The sequence below is a fragment of the Miscanthus floridulus genome, chromosome 4, assembly GCF_019320115.1.
Source record: "Miscanthus floridulus cultivar M001 chromosome 4, ASM1932011v1, whole genome shotgun sequence".
Taxonomy (NCBI): Eukaryota; Viridiplantae; Streptophyta; class Magnoliopsida; order Poales; family Poaceae; genus Miscanthus; species Miscanthus floridulus.
Genome location: NC_089583.1, coordinates 90,189,738 through 90,209,745, shown reverse-complemented (window position 1 = coordinate 90,209,745; position 20,008 = coordinate 90,189,738). Strand labels below are relative to the sequence as shown.

General features: G+C 47.5%; 1 protein-coding gene across 1 annotated transcript; it reads right to left on the bottom strand.

The window, feature by feature from the left end:
* Positions 1-10,931: 10,931 nt before the first annotated feature.
* On the bottom strand, positions 10,932-17,816 carry LOC136549967 (type I inositol polyphosphate 5-phosphatase 13-like). Its single transcript, XM_066541402.1, has 11 exons — positions 16,727-17,816; positions 16,313-16,565; positions 15,340-16,156; positions 14,772-14,896; positions 14,547-14,631; positions 13,301-13,454; positions 13,146-13,183; positions 12,799-13,066; positions 12,533-12,656; positions 12,088-12,448; positions 10,932-11,787 (listed from the first exon to the last, which is right to left on the bottom strand). The coding sequence occupies exons 1-11, from the start codon at positions 17,640-17,642 to the stop codon at positions 11,368-11,370; spliced, it is 3,561 nt and encodes a 1,186-aa protein (XP_066397499.1). The 5' UTR covers positions 17,643-17,816; the 3' UTR covers positions 10,932-11,367.
* Between the last annotated feature and the right edge of the window lie 2,192 nt (positions 17,817-20,008).

Here is a 20,008-nt window from a genome sequence, read left to right as displayed (position 1 = left end):
CGAGCGAGCCAGAGCGTCTAAGTCAAAGCGGTGGAGGCTGCTATGTACTCGGCCTCGTAGCTGGAAAGGGCCACCACCTGCTGCTTGACCGACTGCCAGCTAACGAGGCACTTGCCGAGGAAGAAGAGGATCCTGCTCGTGCTCTTGCTGGTGTCGATGTCACCGGCGTGGTCGCTGTCGCTGTACCCGACAAAGTGTGCCGCCTTAGGGCACCTAGGGTAGTAGAGGCCGTGATCGAGAGTCCCCGCAACGTAGCAGATGATCCTCTTTATAGCCTGCTAGTGCTCCATCGTCGGTCGCTGCATGAACCGACTAACGTAGCCGACAGAGAATGCCAAGTACGGCCATGTGTGGGCAAGGTAACGAAGGCTCCCCATAAGACACTGGTACTGCGTAGCGTCCACCTCCTCCATCGTGCTGTCGTGGCTCAGCTTCAGCCTCTCCTCCATCGGAGTGAGAGCTAGGTTGCAGTCGGTGAGCCTAGCTAGCTCAACGACACGCTTGGCATAGGCGGTCTGTCGAAGCATGATCCCGGAGTCATCCTGGTGCACCTCGATTCCTAGGTAGAAGGAGAGAGGCCCTAGGTCACTTATCTAGAAGGTGACCTTCATCTCTTCCTTGAATGCCGCCACCTCCGCATCCTTGGTGCTGGTGATCACCAAGTCGTCGACGTAGACACCCACCAGCAGAGCATTTCCTCCACTGCCCCATCGGTAGATGGCCGCCTCATGCGGGCTTTGCTCGAAGCCCATCCCCTTTAGCGTGGAATCTAACTTGGCATTCCACGCCCTCGGTGCCTATCGTAAGCCATAGAGAGCCTTGCGTAGACGGAGCACCTTGCCCTCCTTGTCGGGGATCGCAAATCCCAACGGCTGGTGCACGTAGACCTCCTCCTTCAAGTCGCCGTTAAGGAACGCCGACTTGACGTCCATGTGATGAACACGCCAGCCCTCTTGGGCAGCTAGCGCAAGGAGTCGCATGGACTCCATTCGTGCCACGGGAGCAAAGGCGTCGTCGAGGTCAACCCCCTCCTGCTGCATGAAACTTCATGCCACCAAGCGAGCCTTGTGCTTGATGATGGCGCCGGCTTCATCCCTCTTTAGCTTGTACACCCACTTAAGGGTGGTCGCACGGTGACCACGAGGAAGGTCAGCAAGCTCCTAGGTGCGGTTCTTATCGATCGCATCCATCTCCAACTGCATCGCGGTGCACCATGCCGCGTGTGTCTCGGCCTCTGCAAACGATCGAGGCTCGCCGTTGTCACACGCAAGGTGCAACTGCGCCTCTAGGTCATGAGGCACTAGTCTCGGCACTGGCTGGTCACCGAGAAGGTTCTCTATCGTACGGTACCACAATAGCTCGCCGTCGTGGTACGCATCGATGCGCTCCTCGTCGTGAGAGAGCGGAGTAGCGAGCTCAATCGGGCTATGCTCGACATGAGCTGGTGTTAGAGTAGATGTGCCTGGAGAGGTGCCTATCGGTGCTGGAGTGCGTGGCAATGCCGGCTATGGTGGAGCCGACGAATAACTTATTGCAGCCGAGGTCCTGGCTGGAGAGCGTGGTGCTGTCGGAGTAGCAGGCGTCGGGGTCGATGGAGGCTCAGGGACTTGGGTAGACGCGCTCATCGAACAAGAGCTGCCTACTCCCCCAGCTCCCTAGAAGTGGACGTACTCTACAGTGAAGTCATCACACGTCGAAGCCGAGCCATCGTCCACCGCCTTATCCCGCGCCCATCCTTGCCCTTCGTCAAACACAACGTCGCGCGCCGTATGCACATGCTGTGTCTTCGGGTCGAGGATGCAGTAGGCCTTTGAGCCCTCCGTGTAGCCGATGAATACTCCCGAAGTGCTCCTGTCGTCAAGCTTGCTGATGTGGCCAAGCTCCTTGGCGAACGCGAGGCAGCCGAAGACCCGTAAGTGGGAGACCGCCGGCTTGCGCCCATGCCAAGCCTTGTACGGTGTCCTGCCATCGAGCACCTTGGTAGGCGAGCGGTTGAGGATGTAGACGGCTGACACCACCGCCTCTCCCCAGAAGATAGCCGGCATCCCCCTCTGCTTGAGAAGGGCCCGAGCCATCCCCATAACCGTCTGGTTACACCGCTCGATGATGCCGTTCTACTGTGGGCTGTACAGCGCAGAGTAGTGGCACTAAATGCCCTCATTAGCGTAGTATGACACGAATTCAGTCGCCGTGAATTCGCCGCCGTTGTCGGTGCATAGCACGCGCAGCTTGCGGCCGCACTCCGCCTCCGCAGCAGCCTACGAGCGCCTGATGGCGTCCGCAGCCTCTCCCTTGCTGCCGAGGACCATCACCCACATCTAGCAGGAGAGGTCATCAATGAGCAGCAGGAAGTAGCGTCGTCCTCCTAGTGTGGCCGGTGTCACCGGGCCACACAAGTCCCCGTACACAAGCTCGAGCCTCTCCTTGGCTCGAAAGCTCATCCGCTAGGGAAAAGGGAGTCGCCTCTGCTTCGTCAACATGTAGATGTCACAGAGCTGCTCCACATGGTCGAGGCACGGCAGGCCTCGTACCATCTCCATGGCACTGAGCCGCTTTAGGGCCTCGAAGTGAAGGTGCCCGAAACACTCGTGCCACTGCCATGCCTCGTTGTCCCGACGAGCAGCGAGACAGAGGGGTTGTACCACCTGCACATTAAGGACGTAGAGTCGATTTGCGCTTCTAGATACCTTGGCGAGAAGGCGGCGACGGTGATCCCAAATCCTCATGACTCCATCCTCAACCACCACACGCGAACCGTTCTCATCTAGCTGTCCCAAGCTGATGATGGAGTTCCTCAACATGGGGATGTAGTAGACTCCGGTGAGCAGCCTATGCTCACCAGACACGGTGGTGAAGATGACGGAGCCGATGGCCTTGATCTCCACGCCGAAGGCATCCCCAAACTTGACGGAGCCTCAGACGCTAGAGTCAAGCTTGGTGAAGAACTCCCGTTGACCGGTCATGTGATGGGTGGCGCCGGTGTAGAGGCACCACCCATCAGTCTTGTCATTGCCGGAGCCGTCACCGAGGAGGGCGTGTGCTTTTGGCTCGTCAAGGTGGAGGAGAGCCGTTGAGGCCAGTGCCGCTGGAGGTAGCTCGATGCTTGCATGTGCCATGAACAGAACTGGCTCCTCCTCCGCCTGTGCGACGTGGGCCTGGCCGCATCATGGCTGTCGACAGTCCTTGGCCCAATGGCCAAGCTGGCCACAGTTGCGGCAGGCGTCGTCTCGTGCTGGCTTGTACCTACCGGCGGCGCCGCCCTGGGCGCCTCCACGGGCATCACCCTCGGCACGTCCTCGTGCCCCGGCCTAGGCGTCTCTATGCGCCTTGTGCGGCTTGCCACGCTTGTGACCGCCTATCGTGGAAGAAGGCTCCCCCTTCTTCCGGTCACGTTAGCTGGCAAGCCACTACTCCCGAGTGAGAAGGAGCTTCCCGCCAGTGGTGATGGGCCCCGAGAGGGACTGTGGCTCATCGCTATCGACGACCTTGAGGCGACCTATCGCCTCCTCGATCGACATCGTGGAGAGATCCAGCAGAGACTCGATCGAGCGAGCCATCTGCTTGTACTTCTCGGGGACACAGTGGAAGAGCTTTTTGACAACTCTCTCCTCGTCATAGGTGTCATCGCCGAACTGCACCATCTTCTGCAACAGAGTGTTGAGACGGAGAGCGAATTCATCAACATCCTCACCTAGCTTGAAGGCTAGGTTCTCCCACTCCTTGTGAAGTTCCTGTAGTATGGACTTGCGGGCGCGGTCGCTACCGATGCGTGCCGCAGCGATGGCATCCCAAGCCTCCTTGGCAATCCGCTTGTTGGTAAGCGAGAATTGCATCTCAGGCGGGACTATAGCAATGAGGGCATCCAGCGCCCAACAATCTAGGTTGTAGTCAACATTGCCGTACCGGACTGCCTCCCACATGTGCCGCACCTAGAGCTTTACCCTCATAACCATAGCCCATTCGACGTAGTTGGTCTTGGTGAGGGTAGGCCACCCACCACCGGGGCTGACGTTCCTGATGACAGCCTGGAGCACGTGGTAACCACGGTACCAATCTGGAGAGAGAGAGAGAGCCACGCTGCCTATGAAGGCCGCACTCTCTATCGACCTGTCCGCCACAGTTGTCGTGCGCGCTTCCTCTAGGAGCGCCACCGCCACCTCCTCTAGGAGCGCCATCGCCGTGCGCGCCTCCTCCAGGAGCGCCGCCGCCATGCGTGCCTCCTCTAGGAGCACCACCGGCACGTCCGTGCCTGTTGGGACTACGGCCGCGCTTGTGGGCGTGCGCGGCCGCCCGCGCTCGTCCTGCCTCCCTCCCCAGCAACTCGAGGTCCACATGTTTGCTGTCGCCAAGGACATAGCTCAAGCTCACATGCACTGGCGGAGATATATGTCGGCAAACTAGGCCATGGCCCCCATGGCCCGAAACAATTTTCAGTGAATCTACTACATGTCAGCCCAATAGCACATTAAACATCGACAACTGTTCTAGTTCTTTGACTTTCAATGGGGGAAAAGAATCACTGAATCGGAGCTAACGTCTCGCCCAAATTTGACAACAAAAACAAAAATCAGCACGGATTCGATGGCGGAGGGGGCAGCGGGAGAACTTACGCGGCCGCCTGAGAAGGCAGAGGCGATGGAGAGCGTGATGCTGGGCTTCTCCGCGACCTGCAGCAGTAGGAACCAGGAGTACGAAGGTGTTGAGAGTGGGGTCAGCGTGGTCGCCATTGACAGCCACGCAGCACCGCAGTGGCCTAGTCGGCGTCTGCGACGGGGAAAATGGTGGCTTACCATGCGAACCTTTGGGCGCCATGGGAACCAGCGGACTAGCGGGGGAACGAATGGGAGGAAACCCAAAGAGAAGAGGGGTTCAAAGGCAAGCGCCCCCCCCCCCCCCCCCCCCCCCCCCCCCGTCCTCCGTTCTCCACCGCGCCTCTATCCAGTTCCCCAACATGCCCCTATCTAAAAAAGAACACCAAATACTTTAATCGCAAACATACGAAAAAACTATGTAGTGTAGCTTTGTGATATAAATACTGCAACATCATAAAATTATGTAGTGCAATATTGAAAACATCAAAAAATATATACTACAACAACAAAAATTATATACTGCAACATAAAAAAAATATGTACTGCAATATCAAAAAACATGTACATGTGCTGCAACATTGAAAAATATGTTCTGCAATAACAAAAATTATGTACTGCAACATCGAAAAACATGTACTGCAGTATCAAAAACAAATGTGCTGCAACATCGGAAAATATATGCTGCGATATAAAAAATTATGTACTACAACATCGTAAAAACATCTGTTGCAACGACCCAAAAATCCCATAACAACATTCGAAAATCATCCATTGCAACATAAAAAAAACCCCATTGCAACACGAGAGAAACAAAAAAAAAGTGTACAGACACAGCCCCTGACCTATCACGTTCGAGCTCGCCGGAGGGAGGAAGGAATAGGACTCCAGAGCTCACCAGAACCCTAGCCACCGCCGCGTCCCTCAGATCTAGAGGAGCATGAGGAGTAGGGATGAAAACGGTCGGAAACCATCTCAACCATTTTCTACTTTTACATTTGAATACGAAAATAAAAGCGAAAGCGGTAAAGCCGAACACAAACACGAACTTACGAAATATCAAGAATTTCGAAAACGAACTAATTCGAGCGGAATTACGTAGAACACGGTCAGTATTCGAAAAATACGGAATATTGACCCATAGAACCAAGTGCATAACAATTAACAAGCTAATAATAATTAACAAGTCCTACAACTTTCTTAAAAAGTATCTTCATTCAACATCATGTAAGGAAGATATGATTTTTCTAAGGTAACAAGCGCTTGTACACGATTTAATATACCGCTAAATATTTGTTTAATTTTTTTGAACATCTTAAAGACCTTTGATGAAAAAACTAAAACTAGAAAGTTGTAGATCTCGTCAAGAGCTATAATTTTCATATAAAAATAATCTTTATCCGACATCATATGAAAAAGATACAATTTTTTAAGGTTAGGCTCCTTGTGGGCCAAATTTGGTTTAAACCGAATTTTGAATTTGGGATATTCCGAATTAAAAGTAAAAAAGTAGAAAACGGTCGGAAAAATGTCTAAACCGTTTTCGTTCCGATTTTGAATTTGGTGTTCCGAATTTCGAACTAAATTCGAATGTGTTCGAAAATACGAATTTGATCGGATTAAATATAGAAAACGATACGGTTCGGTACGAGGTATTTCTATACCGTTTTCATCCCTAAGGAGGAGGGCTCAGATCAAAAGGAGGAGAAGAAACGCTGAGATCCAGACGAGGAGGAGGAGGGCTCAGATCCAGAGAAGGACCGATCTACCTTATTGGAGCCGCTGTCATCGTCTCGTCTCTGGTGGGGTCAGGGATGGAGGGAGGGAGGACAGGCGCGTGGGGTGCGGGAGCCGATGTGAGGATGGGGAAGCGAGCGGCAGAGTGGGAATGAGTATGAGGGAGGGCGTTGCGGGAGCGGATGAGGGCGGGCATGCTGTGGGAGAGCATTCCGTGTGCGGCGGGTCCGTCCAGACTGGACGGACACCCGCTCTATATCATTATCGTTTTTTAGTACTTCGTACAAAAGATTTTTTTTAAGGAGGCAAGAGATTTGCTAGATTTTTATTAGATGTTAGACAAAAGACCGAAGAAAACAAAAAAAAGAAAGAAAACAACTATTTACAAAAACCGGTTTTTTCTTTAGAAATCACCGCACTCTTTATTGCACTTGGTCAACAGAATTACAAATGCCAAAAGGCGGTTTCAAAAACCAAACATGACTGCCTGAAAAGAAATCAAACTCCTAGCTAGTGTGTGAGCATCAACAGTTGAATTCCTATTCTCATGGACAAAATCAACCAAAATAAAATCTTGAGCCGATCTGAATCTTCTTCATGATTTGGCCATATGGACTCATATTTCTTCCTTTCATGCTTCTGATAGCATTGGCACAATCCGATGCCAACCGTACTGAAGCTAATATTAGATCAGCCGCCAAAGCAAATTCTCTACATGCCATTACCTCGGCAATTTCTAGTTCAGTGATTTCAACAAGAACCACCCCCGAAGCCCCTAGAAAAATGCCAGCCGGATCACGGGCTATCACCGCCACTGATGCCCTTCTTAGATTCTTAGAAATTGCCGCATCTACATTCACCTTCATGCAACCTGCTGGTGGCGACAACCACCGTGGCCTTTGACTCTGAACTTGCGCCTTTATTGCTTGAGTTGGCTTTGCCGCTTGAAGCTCAACAACATATTTGTTAACGAAGCTATGTGTTGAAAGCTGGCTCTAGAAAATATTTTCATAGATCGTCTTCCTTCTAGCGTATCAAATTGCCCACATAGTCATCAACACCCATATGAGATCAGCATGTGGCATTGTTTCTATCAAGTTCGCAAACCAACCTTGAGTTCTCCTCCTGTATCTCACTGAGGTGTTCAACGATTTTCTCGCTCTCCAATGACCATACACACCTCGCCATATTACACTCTAGCAAGGAGTGTTTCCAGGAATCAGGAGCCCCACACACGGCAGGGAGTGTCTGGCAAACCTCCATAGAAACACCCGCACCTTCAAAGGCACCATGACCTGCCACAAAGATGTCCACTGCTTTTCCTCATGTTTTCTATTTGATCTTGCTGCATTTTCTAATAAAGCACGCCTCATTATAAGCATCCTATATGCAGAATGAACTATGAAAACTCCCTTATTGTCATGGTGCCAAGCCTAGAAGTCCGGTTGGCTCCGATTGCACAGAAGGATATTGAGTATTACATCTATATCAGCTTGTGTGAAGAATTCTTGAAGTTTTGCCCGATCCCAGGCTGCCGATGTATGATCAATCAGCTCACTCACAAGCTGTGGCGGATGTGGAGCTACACTAGGTACTGACCTCCGCATGCTGTCTGACGGAAGCCGGTCCATACTCCAAATAGAAGTGGTCGAACCCGTGCCTATTCTCCCGATCAGACCAAGCTGAAGCTCTTCCCTGCCATCTAGCACTCATCGCCAAATCTTGGAGGGGGCGGAGCCAAGATTTGCCCCCCAAAAGTCACCCTACGAGAAATATACCGCCTTTAAAATTCTAGCACTTAGAGATGCCCGGTTCCTAGAGGATTTGCCAGACCTGTTTCGCCAACAAAGCAAGGTTGAACAGCTCTATATCTCATAAACTCATTCCACCAAGGAACTTTGGCATGATCATATCATCACATGCAACCCAACATGTCTTCCTCTTTCCCTCCTTACTTCCCCACCAGAAATTTGTCAATAGGCCGTTAATATGTTTGCATAGGCCTCGAGGCAGTTTAAAGCATGACATTGAATAGGTGGGTATTGCTTGGGCCACGGATTGAATGAACATTGCCTTACCGTCGGATGACAAACATTGCTCCATCCATCCCTGTATCTTATTCCAAATCATGTCCTTCAAAAATTTAAAAGCACCTTTAGTTGCGGAACCTACATCAGATGTCATTCCTAAATACTTTTCACTTAGACATTCATTATGAACATTGAGCACCAACTTAATTTCCTCTTGAACATCTGAGCCCTCCTCTTTGTATAGATGTGTCAGTGTCTCATGGCCAGGACGTGTTCGGCTGATCTACTCTCAGCTTGTTTCAACTTATTTTCCCTCACAGAACATTATTGAATCAGCCGAAATCAGCCAAAATCCACTACGCACTGGATCAGCCGAACAGGCTCATTTGGCCAGTTACGTCTAATTAGATTATTAGTGGTTAGAAACTTATGATCTTCCTATGTAGCAAAGTCCAAGTGAAGAAACGACATTTGAGTTCCGGCTTTGCTTTCTAAATTGGCATGAGCCTTATCTTGCTAAAAGTGCCGTCAAATTGGATACGATAAGCACACTTTGTTGTGTACTCTCCGTCCGCCATCCAACGCCAATGAATGTTATGCTTTTCATTTAACTGTGTTTGCACGACTGCTTCCCAAATAGTGACATACTCTCTAGTTTCCTGCGTTGTATGCAGGGGCGTGATATGGGATATCCATCCATTATTCTCCAGGGCTTTGCAAACTGTAATATTCTTCTTTTTATTTCTTGAGCGGAGCTAGAGCAAGACTTTTTAGAGTTCTCCCCTCCACCAGGAAGATGTCCAGAAATGAGCAAACTTTCCATCACCAATTGTCACCACCTTGGAAGCAGCAAACAACTCTATCTCGACTATCACAAGGTAGGTCTAGCTTGTTCCAGGCCCTTTCCCTTTGTCTCCACCGGAACCAGAGCCACCAAAGCGCCCGCGCGAAACGTTAGGACCCCAGACCTCCTTTTACCTTGGGAAGACATGTCGTCGGCCAATTGATGATCGAGTGACCATCACATACTTTTAAAATATCTAGATGCAACACTTGCAATATAGTCTAAAGGCAGATAAAAATATTTGAAACATGTGTCTGAAACACTCGTAAAAACACCTGAAAAACACTTGAAAACCATTGCAAACATATGCAACATCAAGATAAAACACTTGCAACATGTGTGTGAAACATATGCAACATATGTGTGAAACATATGCAACGTCCACATAAACACATTTGCAACATACGTATGAAAAAAAAGATGAAACATTAGGAATAGACGTTTGCAACATATGTGCACGATCATTGCAACATATGCAATATCATGATCTACTTTTGCAACATCCATACAAAATAATTGCAACATACCTCTGAAAACATCTGAAACACTTGAAACATATGCTTGCAACATGCGCTTTCAGTGCGACTTCTAATTGTTGCCTTGGACGAATTGAGGCTCGTCGACGCGGAGCTTTACGCCGGCGCGGATCTTGATGTCGCGGAGTGGCGCGCAGCTCCGATGGAGAAGGCGGCCGGCACGGTGGAGAACACAACGGCGGGTGGATGGCGCGGTGGAGAGGAAGGATGGCGACAACGGCGCTGGAGCGCGGTGGAGAGAGAGGACTGCGGCCGGTCGGGCGCGGTGGAGAGCGCAGCGGCGCAGTGGTCGTGCTGGAGCACGCCGCGGCGGTGCGGACGCAAAGATGCGGTGAATGGAGAGGAATGAACAACAGGCTCACGAGTGGATATGGTTGGAGGTGAGTGGACGAGCGCATACATATGTGAAGAGTGTTGGGCTGTTGGGCCAGTGTCCGGACGAACGTCCTTAGCACGGCATTACCGTTGAAATTTGGCTGGCTTTTCTTTCATTTGGCAAGAGAACGTGGAGTTGCCCTTTTTTTCAACACGAGGTCAAAACCCCATTTCCATTCATGATGAAACGGAAATACAAGAGACAGGAGGGAAGGGAGATAACAGTACCAAACAGCTCTACGCTCTGCCTCAGAGCCAGAAGACTGCCAGAAAACCATCTCCACCACAGCACGCGCCCTTCAAATGTTCTGGGCTCCATCGTCTCGATGATCACCATACTTCAAGCGCTTGTTCTTCTCACCAGTTGTCTTCTTCGGCAGAAGCAGATCGGTTGCCACCTTCAACATTGTGTTGACAAAGCCAGTGGCGCTGGTCAAGGGACATCATCAAATTGTATGTCAAAAAAAGGAATGATGCGGTTGCATATTAACCGCCACTACTTCAGATGGCTGTGTCATGGCACCTCTTTTTCTCGCCCACTTTTCCCCCCCAAATCATCAAAATTCACACGTCTTGCATGAGACAGATGGCATGTACCAACGCATTAGCATTAAGCAATCAGAGGAATTCCAAGAAATGAGATAGATTATAGATATTACCCAACAAATAGTCTCATGAAATACAATGTCACCACATTTGCCACACTGTGGACTATGGAGCCGTGGAGAGAGGGGACGAAGGTCCAAGCATGGTAACACACTAACACAGAACCAAAGCCTAAGCGACTGATAGACAGGTAATAACATAAGCATTATTAAATGATTCAAGGGTATGAAGGATTGGTTTCTTATTAACAATGGCAATAGTCTGAAGTACAAGATCATTAGAACTGCTGCGTGAAGAGAGAACAAACCTAAGGTGATTCTATGGAACATATTACATCAAGCATTGTTCAAATATTCCTGGCTTCTACTATCTAGAGAACACTCTTTAATAAGGAACAAGAATAAAACAAGAAGTTATTAGCACTGTTATCTCAGGACTCTAGACTCTTTGCTTGGACTACATGAGAGTGACAGTTGATCGAGTGAAGCCTATGTACAGAACCGGAGTAACTCCTCCCAGACTCTTCTCTCTTTTGCGGGGTACTCCGGGACTTCGATGTGAGAAACCTAAGACTCGTAATTCCCACCTCCTAGACAGAACTTCAGTATCCATACTCCTTTGTAGTAATGTAGGAGTAGTTTGTACAGGTCTCAAGGGCACCGCATGCGGCACAGGTCATGTACCTCCGAGCTCCCAAACTGCGGGTAATCCTGCTGCTGTTGTTGCTGTTCCCGGTGCTTGGACTGGCTCTTCTTGGAGGAGCGCTTTGAATGCCCCTCGCTGGCAAGGACATTGCTCGGAGGCATGGCGGCCACCGGTTGGTTCATCATCGGCGGTGGCGCCGATGATGGTGGGCAGCGATGTTGGACGTTGATGGTGTGCGTCTTGGTTTCAGTTGAGCTGCTGCCTGTTATATTTATTCTGATAACGGCTTCCTTGTCCCTGGTGTCTTCGCACCACCAGTTCTGTGGTATTCCATCTACGAACTCTTCCTGTGTATAAAAATCTTCATGATGTAGTGTAATTTCCACCGTTTCACCTGGTTTTATCAGACCGACGGCTGGTTGGACCTGTGTGAGACAGAAAAAATAGAAATCAGAACACAAAAGTTTGAATGCAGAAATGACAGGCAGCAGATTAACTGTTTCCTGACATCAGAAGGTACTTCGGTAGTTTGGCAGTCATATTCAGTCACTTGGGCATTGTAGTAATATTTTGACCATATAGGTACATATGGAGGGAAATTGATTTTTGTATCAATATCTTCACTTGGCGGAAATTGATTAATCATGAATGTATCATAGGCTGTAGGTGTTACCTTGCATAATCTAGACTAGAACTTAAAAACAAGAGTTTGCAATAGTTCTTACCTCGAGCCAAAGTGGGAAGCAAAAGGATGCCCTTGGAAGAAGCTCTGATTTAGTTCCGTCCTCCTTCTTGGTTGACTGCCCGTCACATAGGATTTCGAAAGCTGCTTTGCTTGTTTCACATTTATTCGTAATTTGGAATACAACATTCTCTTGATTCTCCAGTGTGATTTCGCTTATGCTAACTGTAGTGTCTGGAACAAAACAAGCATCTTGGAACAAAGAGCGTACTTTTTCATTCGATTCAATTATTTCTCCATACTCTTGCCTTCTTATTAACTCGTCAACTCTAGCAATATCAACGCTGAATGTACACCTCACAGGTTTATGATCACTCTCTGTGACATCCATGCATGCCACGTACCTATCAAAACAAAATCAATCAGTATGGATAAAAGAGATTACCGGTCATCTGAAAGGGGGAAAAGGAAGTGTAATAGTATCTCACGATGTGATTGAAGCAACTACAGGGCACTCTAATGAGCATTCAGCTACTGATACAGAACGGCTATCACGATATAGTACCCTATCGCACCAAGCAGGTATCCGCTTCTTCTCGCCTGAATCATAACCTACATGGCAGTTGACAAACAGTTTTCAGCACTGTGATGCAAAGCAAGAAACAAAACTTACTATGTTAGTGAGGTAAAAACTACATAACTAGTTGAACAGAGAGAAGAGATCAAAAGGTTTGAAGCAGCAACATATACATACCTCCAAGACCAGGTTGGTGCTTTTGAAATTTGTATGTTGGAGGAAATTTGATTATACCTTCACGCATTCCTTGGAATACCTTCCCAGCTTTCATTTCTGCACGAAGCTGATCCTTCTCTCTTAGCCAATCGAAGCTTCTTTGTGAAACCATATCCCTCGCTTCATCATATGTGATACCATAAAGGCGGTAGTTGAAATCACCAAGAAATACAATCATATCAGCTTCTGCTAGGTCAGGCCTTACTTCTTCAACCTGATTTCCATTGACCTGGCATCACCACAACATTTGGACATCAATAATAATTTGATAGTTTCTACTGATAATTTTTAGGTTAGATCGCACATACATTCACTGTTCTGTGCAATTGGACAGATGTAGCAGAAACTGCACCACAGAAAAATGAGGGTTATGTAAAGATTTTTCAGTATGAAAACTGTATTTGTAACACCTATAGTTTGCTGCCAAGAAAAACAGGCACTTCAAAAAATGTGAAACATGAACCTGTGGATCCATGAGGTTTGTTGAAGGCCATTGTCCGATAAATGTGGTCAAAGTCAGCATTGCGTCTGCTCACAGCTTCCAGATGTGCAGCAAAGTGATTACTCACAAAACACATTTTACGGTCATATACCCTTATTCTCAATCCTACGCCACCCTGCGGGAGAATTAATGAGTTAAATGCACCGTAGGTCCATTAACTTTTGGTGGTATGTTATCTAGGTCTATCAACTTTCAAACTGTATTTTTGGGTTCATTAACTTTTGGTGGTGTCATTCAGGTCCATCAACTTTCAAACTATATTTTTTGGTCCATTAACTTTTGGTGGTGTGTTATCTAGGTCCATCAACTTTTAAATTGCATTTTTGGATCCCTAAACTTTTTAACTGGATCACCGTAGGTCCATACCCCTTCGTTTAGCGAATAAATCTGACACAAGCTCTTTAGTGTAATTAGAATTGAGAGCTTGCTTTATTATTTATATTCATCTAGTTGAGCTCTTTAGAGTAGCAAGGTTGAGAGCTCTTAGTGAGTAATTACATAGCAAGTTTGTGTGCCTAAGTAATCATTGCAACTAGAATTGTTGGATAGATGGCTTGCAACCCTTGTAGAGCTAGAGCAAGTTTGCATTACGCTATTTGTCATACTAATCAAATTGCTCTAGTTGATTTGTAGATTTTTAAATAGGCTATTCACCCCCCCTCTAGCCATATTAGGACCTTTCACCATGTCAGATCTATTCGCTAAACGAAGGAGTATGAACCTACGGTGAACCAGTTAAAAAGTTTAGGGACCAAAAAATGCAATTTGAAAGTTTATGGATCTGGATGACACACCACCAAAAGTTGATGGACCCAAAAATGCAGTTTGAAAGTTGATGGACCAGGATGACACACCATCAAAAGTTAATGGACCCAAAAATACAGTTTAAAAGTTGATGGACCTAGATGACACATCACCAAAAGTTAATAGACCTACGGTGCATTTAACTCAGAATTAATTGTCACCGCACAAACAAAAGAACGTAGGAGCATGACTTGAACATGAAACAGAATATAAAACATAGAATTAAACAGTACATAAGAATTCTCTTTCCGTAAACCTTGCTTATGTAATCATCTTTAAAATTTCTTCCAACTTAAGACATACAGATATCCCCAAAAGGAGATAAGATCATACCATTACAAAATGAAATTTCAATTGGGGGGTGGGGGGTGATGAAAGCATGCACAACTATTTTATCATGTACCTTATTGCCAATAGCACGTCCAAGACCACAAGGCACTGCAGCAGCTTCAACATCTCCAACATATGGTTTAAGGCTCTTTCTTGCCCTTGAAAAGTTAATATTTTCCATGTCATGTATATCACATGAGAAAGGTAATTAAACAAACAGTTAATTGAACAACTTATCACTATGTGATAACAGATTTGTAGTTTAATTCTAAGAAACTAATTCACAACAAGCTAATACCATGCAGCAATAAGCAATGCAGCCAACTGCCTAGAACCAACTCGGTGGAATGATGTTCCCTCGTCAAGCGCTTTGCCAATATTGTCTATCCACCATTGCCCATTCGCACTGCCCTCAAGCCCTACCTGAAACCATGAAAAGAAACATTCAATCAAATGGTGATTCAGAGAACTTAACAGATAGCGCTGCAATGACAAGTCAATGTAACACTACTGAGTGGTGAATTACAACACAAAGGTCAAAGAGGATCAAATCTGTTAATTCAAAAACAATTCTTATGTGTCTATTCAATAGCCCGGTGGTTATTTCATCAAAAACAGAAATAAATGCTAGTCACATCTACCTCAACAATTATTAAATTTGAAAACGCAACAGAAAGTATCTGAAGTGCAGTTAAATTACAGGAAACATCGAGCTGAAAACTATGTTTCAATATTGATCTGTAAAAATTAAGATGGAACAACATAGCGAATAGTTATATCTACGTTAGGTAGCAAGCTAGAAATGCATAACTAACTGAATTGAACCAAAAAAAGAAGAACACCAGAAGTTAAGGCAAGTATCTTACTGTTTCTTTTGCAGCAGAAATGGCAAGAAACCCTGCGCCCATCTCAACCTCTTGTAACCCAACAACAACCAACCCAACATCAGATGCTACACTACCCAACCATGATCTTAGTGACTCAGCAGATGCTTTCCCTTGTGCTACATTCCAACTCCCTACCATTATGTTTATCTTCTCCATTCTAGTGTATGATAGCTCTTTGTTAGACAATTCAGTTCGGATAATATCGTCAAGGGGTCCAGGAGAAGTTAGTGGCCATCCCCGAATACCACCATGATGTGCCAGTGTGTAAATGTAAGAACAACCAATTGCCATCCTTATAACTGGACAGCTATGCCCAGTCCATCCTGCAATAATGTTACCTTCAGCATCCATGACTTGAATCAGGCCACTGGCATATCCCACCCACACCCTTTCTCCAAGTGCCTTTATGCACTGCACAGAAGAAGTATGATGCTGGAATTCTTGCACTCTATTCCCATTTCCATCCCACTGAATAATGGCGCCATTCGTGCATCCTGACCAGATCGATCCATCCATTACTTGAGCCACCGCTCCTGTTCTGCGGTTATCTTCGACAAATGTCCCCTTTGTTGCAACCCTGCGCACCGCATCAGCTGCTCCTATTAAAGCATTCCTAGATTTTTGGAAGAAGTTCAAAGAACCTTGTGACTTGTCCTTCTTCGAAGGTTTTGCTTTAGGATTAGGATTGATCTCTTCCTCCATAGGTTGCTCTGGCATGACAGGTGTCTCTAGCTTTGCTGACTCAACTTGGCCATCCATCCCAAATACTTTCAGCAACTCCCTTGTACGAGCATCCCTGTAGCAAGTGGTTCAGTAGAATTGGCATGTTAAAGTACCTACTATGTGCTGGGGAGAACAGTAATCTAACTAACACATTTCATCTGTTCCGGACCTTTCAAAAAAAAAAGAAGAAGAAAAAGAACAAATTTCATCTGTGTATGTGAAGGCATACCAGAGAGCAAATGTCATGCTAGTCACGGTCCAAACTTTCGCCCGTGAATGATCCGCTAGCATGTACTTAACATCAGAAGCGGGCAACGAGCAAACGTTACCAACTGTGCAATGGTTCCTCAGGTCGATGTAGGCTCTCTCAACCAACAAAGCAGCCATATGTCTCTCTTCTGGTGACAATGACAGGGACTTGGCAATGGCATCGTAAGGCCATGCCTTTATGATTCCACCCTCGGAACCCGACCATATCTCACCTGTTATTAGATTCAAAGACCCATAGTATGTATGGTCAGAAATTTTTAATCTGTAGTAGTTCACATGCAGTGATGTCAATGCGCAGATATAACGCAATTGTGAGTTTGTGGCAACAGAAATGCATTGGCATTGCAATGACGGTCGTAAATGGCATGCTCACCATACGAAGTGACGACCATGGAGAGCACGGGCGTCCGGCCATAGGCCTGCCATGTGAGGGCTTCCCTGAACACTGGCGCATTATTGCTTCCCCCGCCGTGACTACTTCCCCCAACGCTCCCGCCGTCGCCGCCTGCACCAGCGGCCGGGGGCGCAGGCGCCGTAGCGGCCGCGTCGAGGTCCATGCGCCACGATCGGATCCTCCCGTCCTTATGCCCCGTCCACAGCAGGCGGTTGGCCCTGTCTACGACGACGCAGAGCGCGGGCGGCGCGGGCATGCCCTCGCAAAAGGGCGCGCTCTCCTCGTCGCCGCGGCGCGCGCCCGCGCCCCACTCGGCGAACACCTCGTCGAGCGACCACACCCTGATCCCGGACTCGGCCCCGGCCCAGAGCTGGCGGCGCTGCGGGTCGGCGGCGAGCGATCGGAGGAAGGAGCCCGCCTGCGTCTCGCGGAGCGGGTGGGGCCGTACCTCGAGCGGAGGCGGACGGCCCGGGTGCATGGCGGCGCGGAGTGGCACACGGAAGATGCCCTTGCCGCCCCCCGCGCCGACAAACTCCGGGAGGGTGCCTTGGCCGCCGCCGTACTCTGACATGGCGCGCTCGAGCGTCATGGAGCCCTCGCTGACGCCGCCGGCGGAGCGTCGGGTGTTGGAGGAGTAGGACGCGCTGGGGTGGTGCTGGTGGGGCGGGAGCGGGGGGTGGTAGCCCATGGGCGCCATGCCCGAGGGATCGTGGTGGAGCGGGTAGTTGAGGGAGTGGGAGGCCGGCAGAATGTGCTCGTCGTCGAGGCTGTGCTTGCGCAGCGCGGCGCGGCGCGCGGACGCGGCGTCCCGCGACAGCGGCTGGCTGTAGGAGATCCCGCGGCGCTGCTGCGGCGGGGCGCGCGCCGCCTTCAGCGCCTCGTCGTCCGGCTCCATGGCGATCGGTCGCGCCCCGCCGATCGGCAAGGCGGTGCGTGCGGGTGCGGGTGCGTTCTGCGTTGCGTGCGAGTGCCAGGTTTTTTTGGCGTTGGCCTGGGCGTGGAAACGGAAGAGAGGGATAAGACGGCCAGAACCGGTCAAGATGGGGAGGGAGAAGAGCGCGGCGAGTTCGTCGCGGGAGTGAGAGGTCGGGGTCGGAGGGAGGGAGGAGGAGCCGAGGAGGGCGCGGGGCGCGGGGAGAGAAACGCGAGCCGAGGTCTCAGTGTGTCGTGTGTGAGAGAGCGAGGATGCCGTTGCCGTCAATGCCTATGCGGATGGTCGCACGTAGGTGTAGCAGCCTAGCGGGAAAGGTGCCAGCAACGGCAATGTCACTGCGATGACTCGTATGTAGCATAGCATAGCATAGCATTTACTACTGTCAAGCGTAAAAAGTGTGTCGCTGATCTCTATACTTCAGGCTATCCTTCGCGCAAAACTTTAAGCATGTCGTATCGAATGTGACACGTGTATAAAATATTAAATATAGATTAAAAAAATAGCTAGTTGCACAGATTGCGACTACTTTACGAGATGAATCTTCTAAGCCTAATTAGTTCATGATTTGACAATAAAGTGTTACAGTGTGCTAATGACGGATTAATTAGACTTAATAAATTCATCTCGAGGTCTACTGACGGATTCTGTAATTTGTTTTTTTTTATTAGTATCTGAATACCCCATGTGACATATGATGTAACACTTCAAAACTTTACGATCTGTATCTAAATAAGGCCTCAGTTCTTATGCTTAAACATCATTTACTTCGTTATAAATATTTTTTCTATTAGAACAAATACTTATTCCCGTGGATAAAATGGTTTCACCGTGGGGAAAAGATGCTATACCTATAATAAAAAAATTGGCCATAGCTAAAATTTTGTTTGCTTAAAAGATAAAAACATTGTGGCATGATAAAATTGTTCTACCACAATAAAAAAATATACCATTTGGACAAAAAAGCTCTACGAAAAAGAAGAGATGCTAAAATTTTGTTTACTTAATTGTGGTATGATAAATCGTTCTATCACAATAAAATATACCATCTGAACAAAAAAACTCTATGGAAAAGAAGAGGTTAATTATTTTTTTAGTCTTGCACACATGATATACGAAGGCTCTATTTGGCACAGCTCAGCTTCACTATTAAAACTATTCTTTTTTTTTTTTGCAAAATCAACTTCACGAGCAGCTTTCTCAGTGAAGCTAAATGTTTTAGGAAAACTGTTTGGCAAAAATAACTTCACTAACAACTTTATGCATGGCTAAGAGAGAAAAATAGAGAGGGAGCTGTGAAAATCAATTTTTTTTAGCTTCACCTCTGTCAATTCCTTTGTGAGAGCATAAAAAAAGAGAGCTTCACCCCATGAGACTATAAAGTTGTTTTAAAAAAAGGGTGAAACCGTGCCAAATAGGGTCCCTAACTCAGACTTCCTACACGGAAACTGCAAAAGTCATTTTAGTAGCTATTAATTTATGTTATAATATTTTACAAACTCATTAGCCGAGTGTAGCAGCGGAAGAGCGCTCGGAGCGGATAAGCAAACGGATGGAAGCGGAGCTACATGGACGACGGTCGTGGAGTGCGAGGGGTGATTCCCACTAGAAGCAGGCCATACAAGCAGCCTTTCTAGGTGTAGGACACAAGCGGAATTTTTCTTTTTTAAGGCCCCTTTGGTTCGAAGGATTGCCATAGGAATTTTGGAGGATTAAGTTTCCTAAGGATTCTTTCCTATAGAGTTCTTTGGTTCATAGGAAGAGTAATGTTTTCTATAATTTTTCAAATATTTCTTTTGAAAATAGTTTTTGTATAGCTTTTTCATAAAGGCTATTAATAACTTTCCTAACACATATCTGGACAAAGGTAAGGTGGAAAGGGTTTGCTAAAATTAAGAAAAACAATAGGGTGCGCGGGAGATTGGTGTTGTGATTGCTCTAGCAGCAGCATTCACTCATAATAGCAACAGTAGCTTCTATATACTCTCTTGTAAGACGCTTTGACTAGAAATCACAACAGCAACAGTAGCTCCTATATACTCTCTTTATTTTAAATTATAAGATGTTTTGACTTTTCTACATACGTAGTTTTCTCTATGCACTTAGAAATACCAAAAAAAAAAAAATTAAAAACATTTTGTAATTTAGAATGAAAGAAGTACAAGTTAAGCAGCTGCAGGCGCCAGGCGCTGTAGGAAAATGGATATCATTTCAGAAATAGCGTGTGCACCAACTAGCAGAGCTTATTTACATACAACTTCGGTTTCATTTTTACCATAGTGTTTCCTCAACTTTACATAGAATAGCGCATGCACCAACTAGCAGGACCA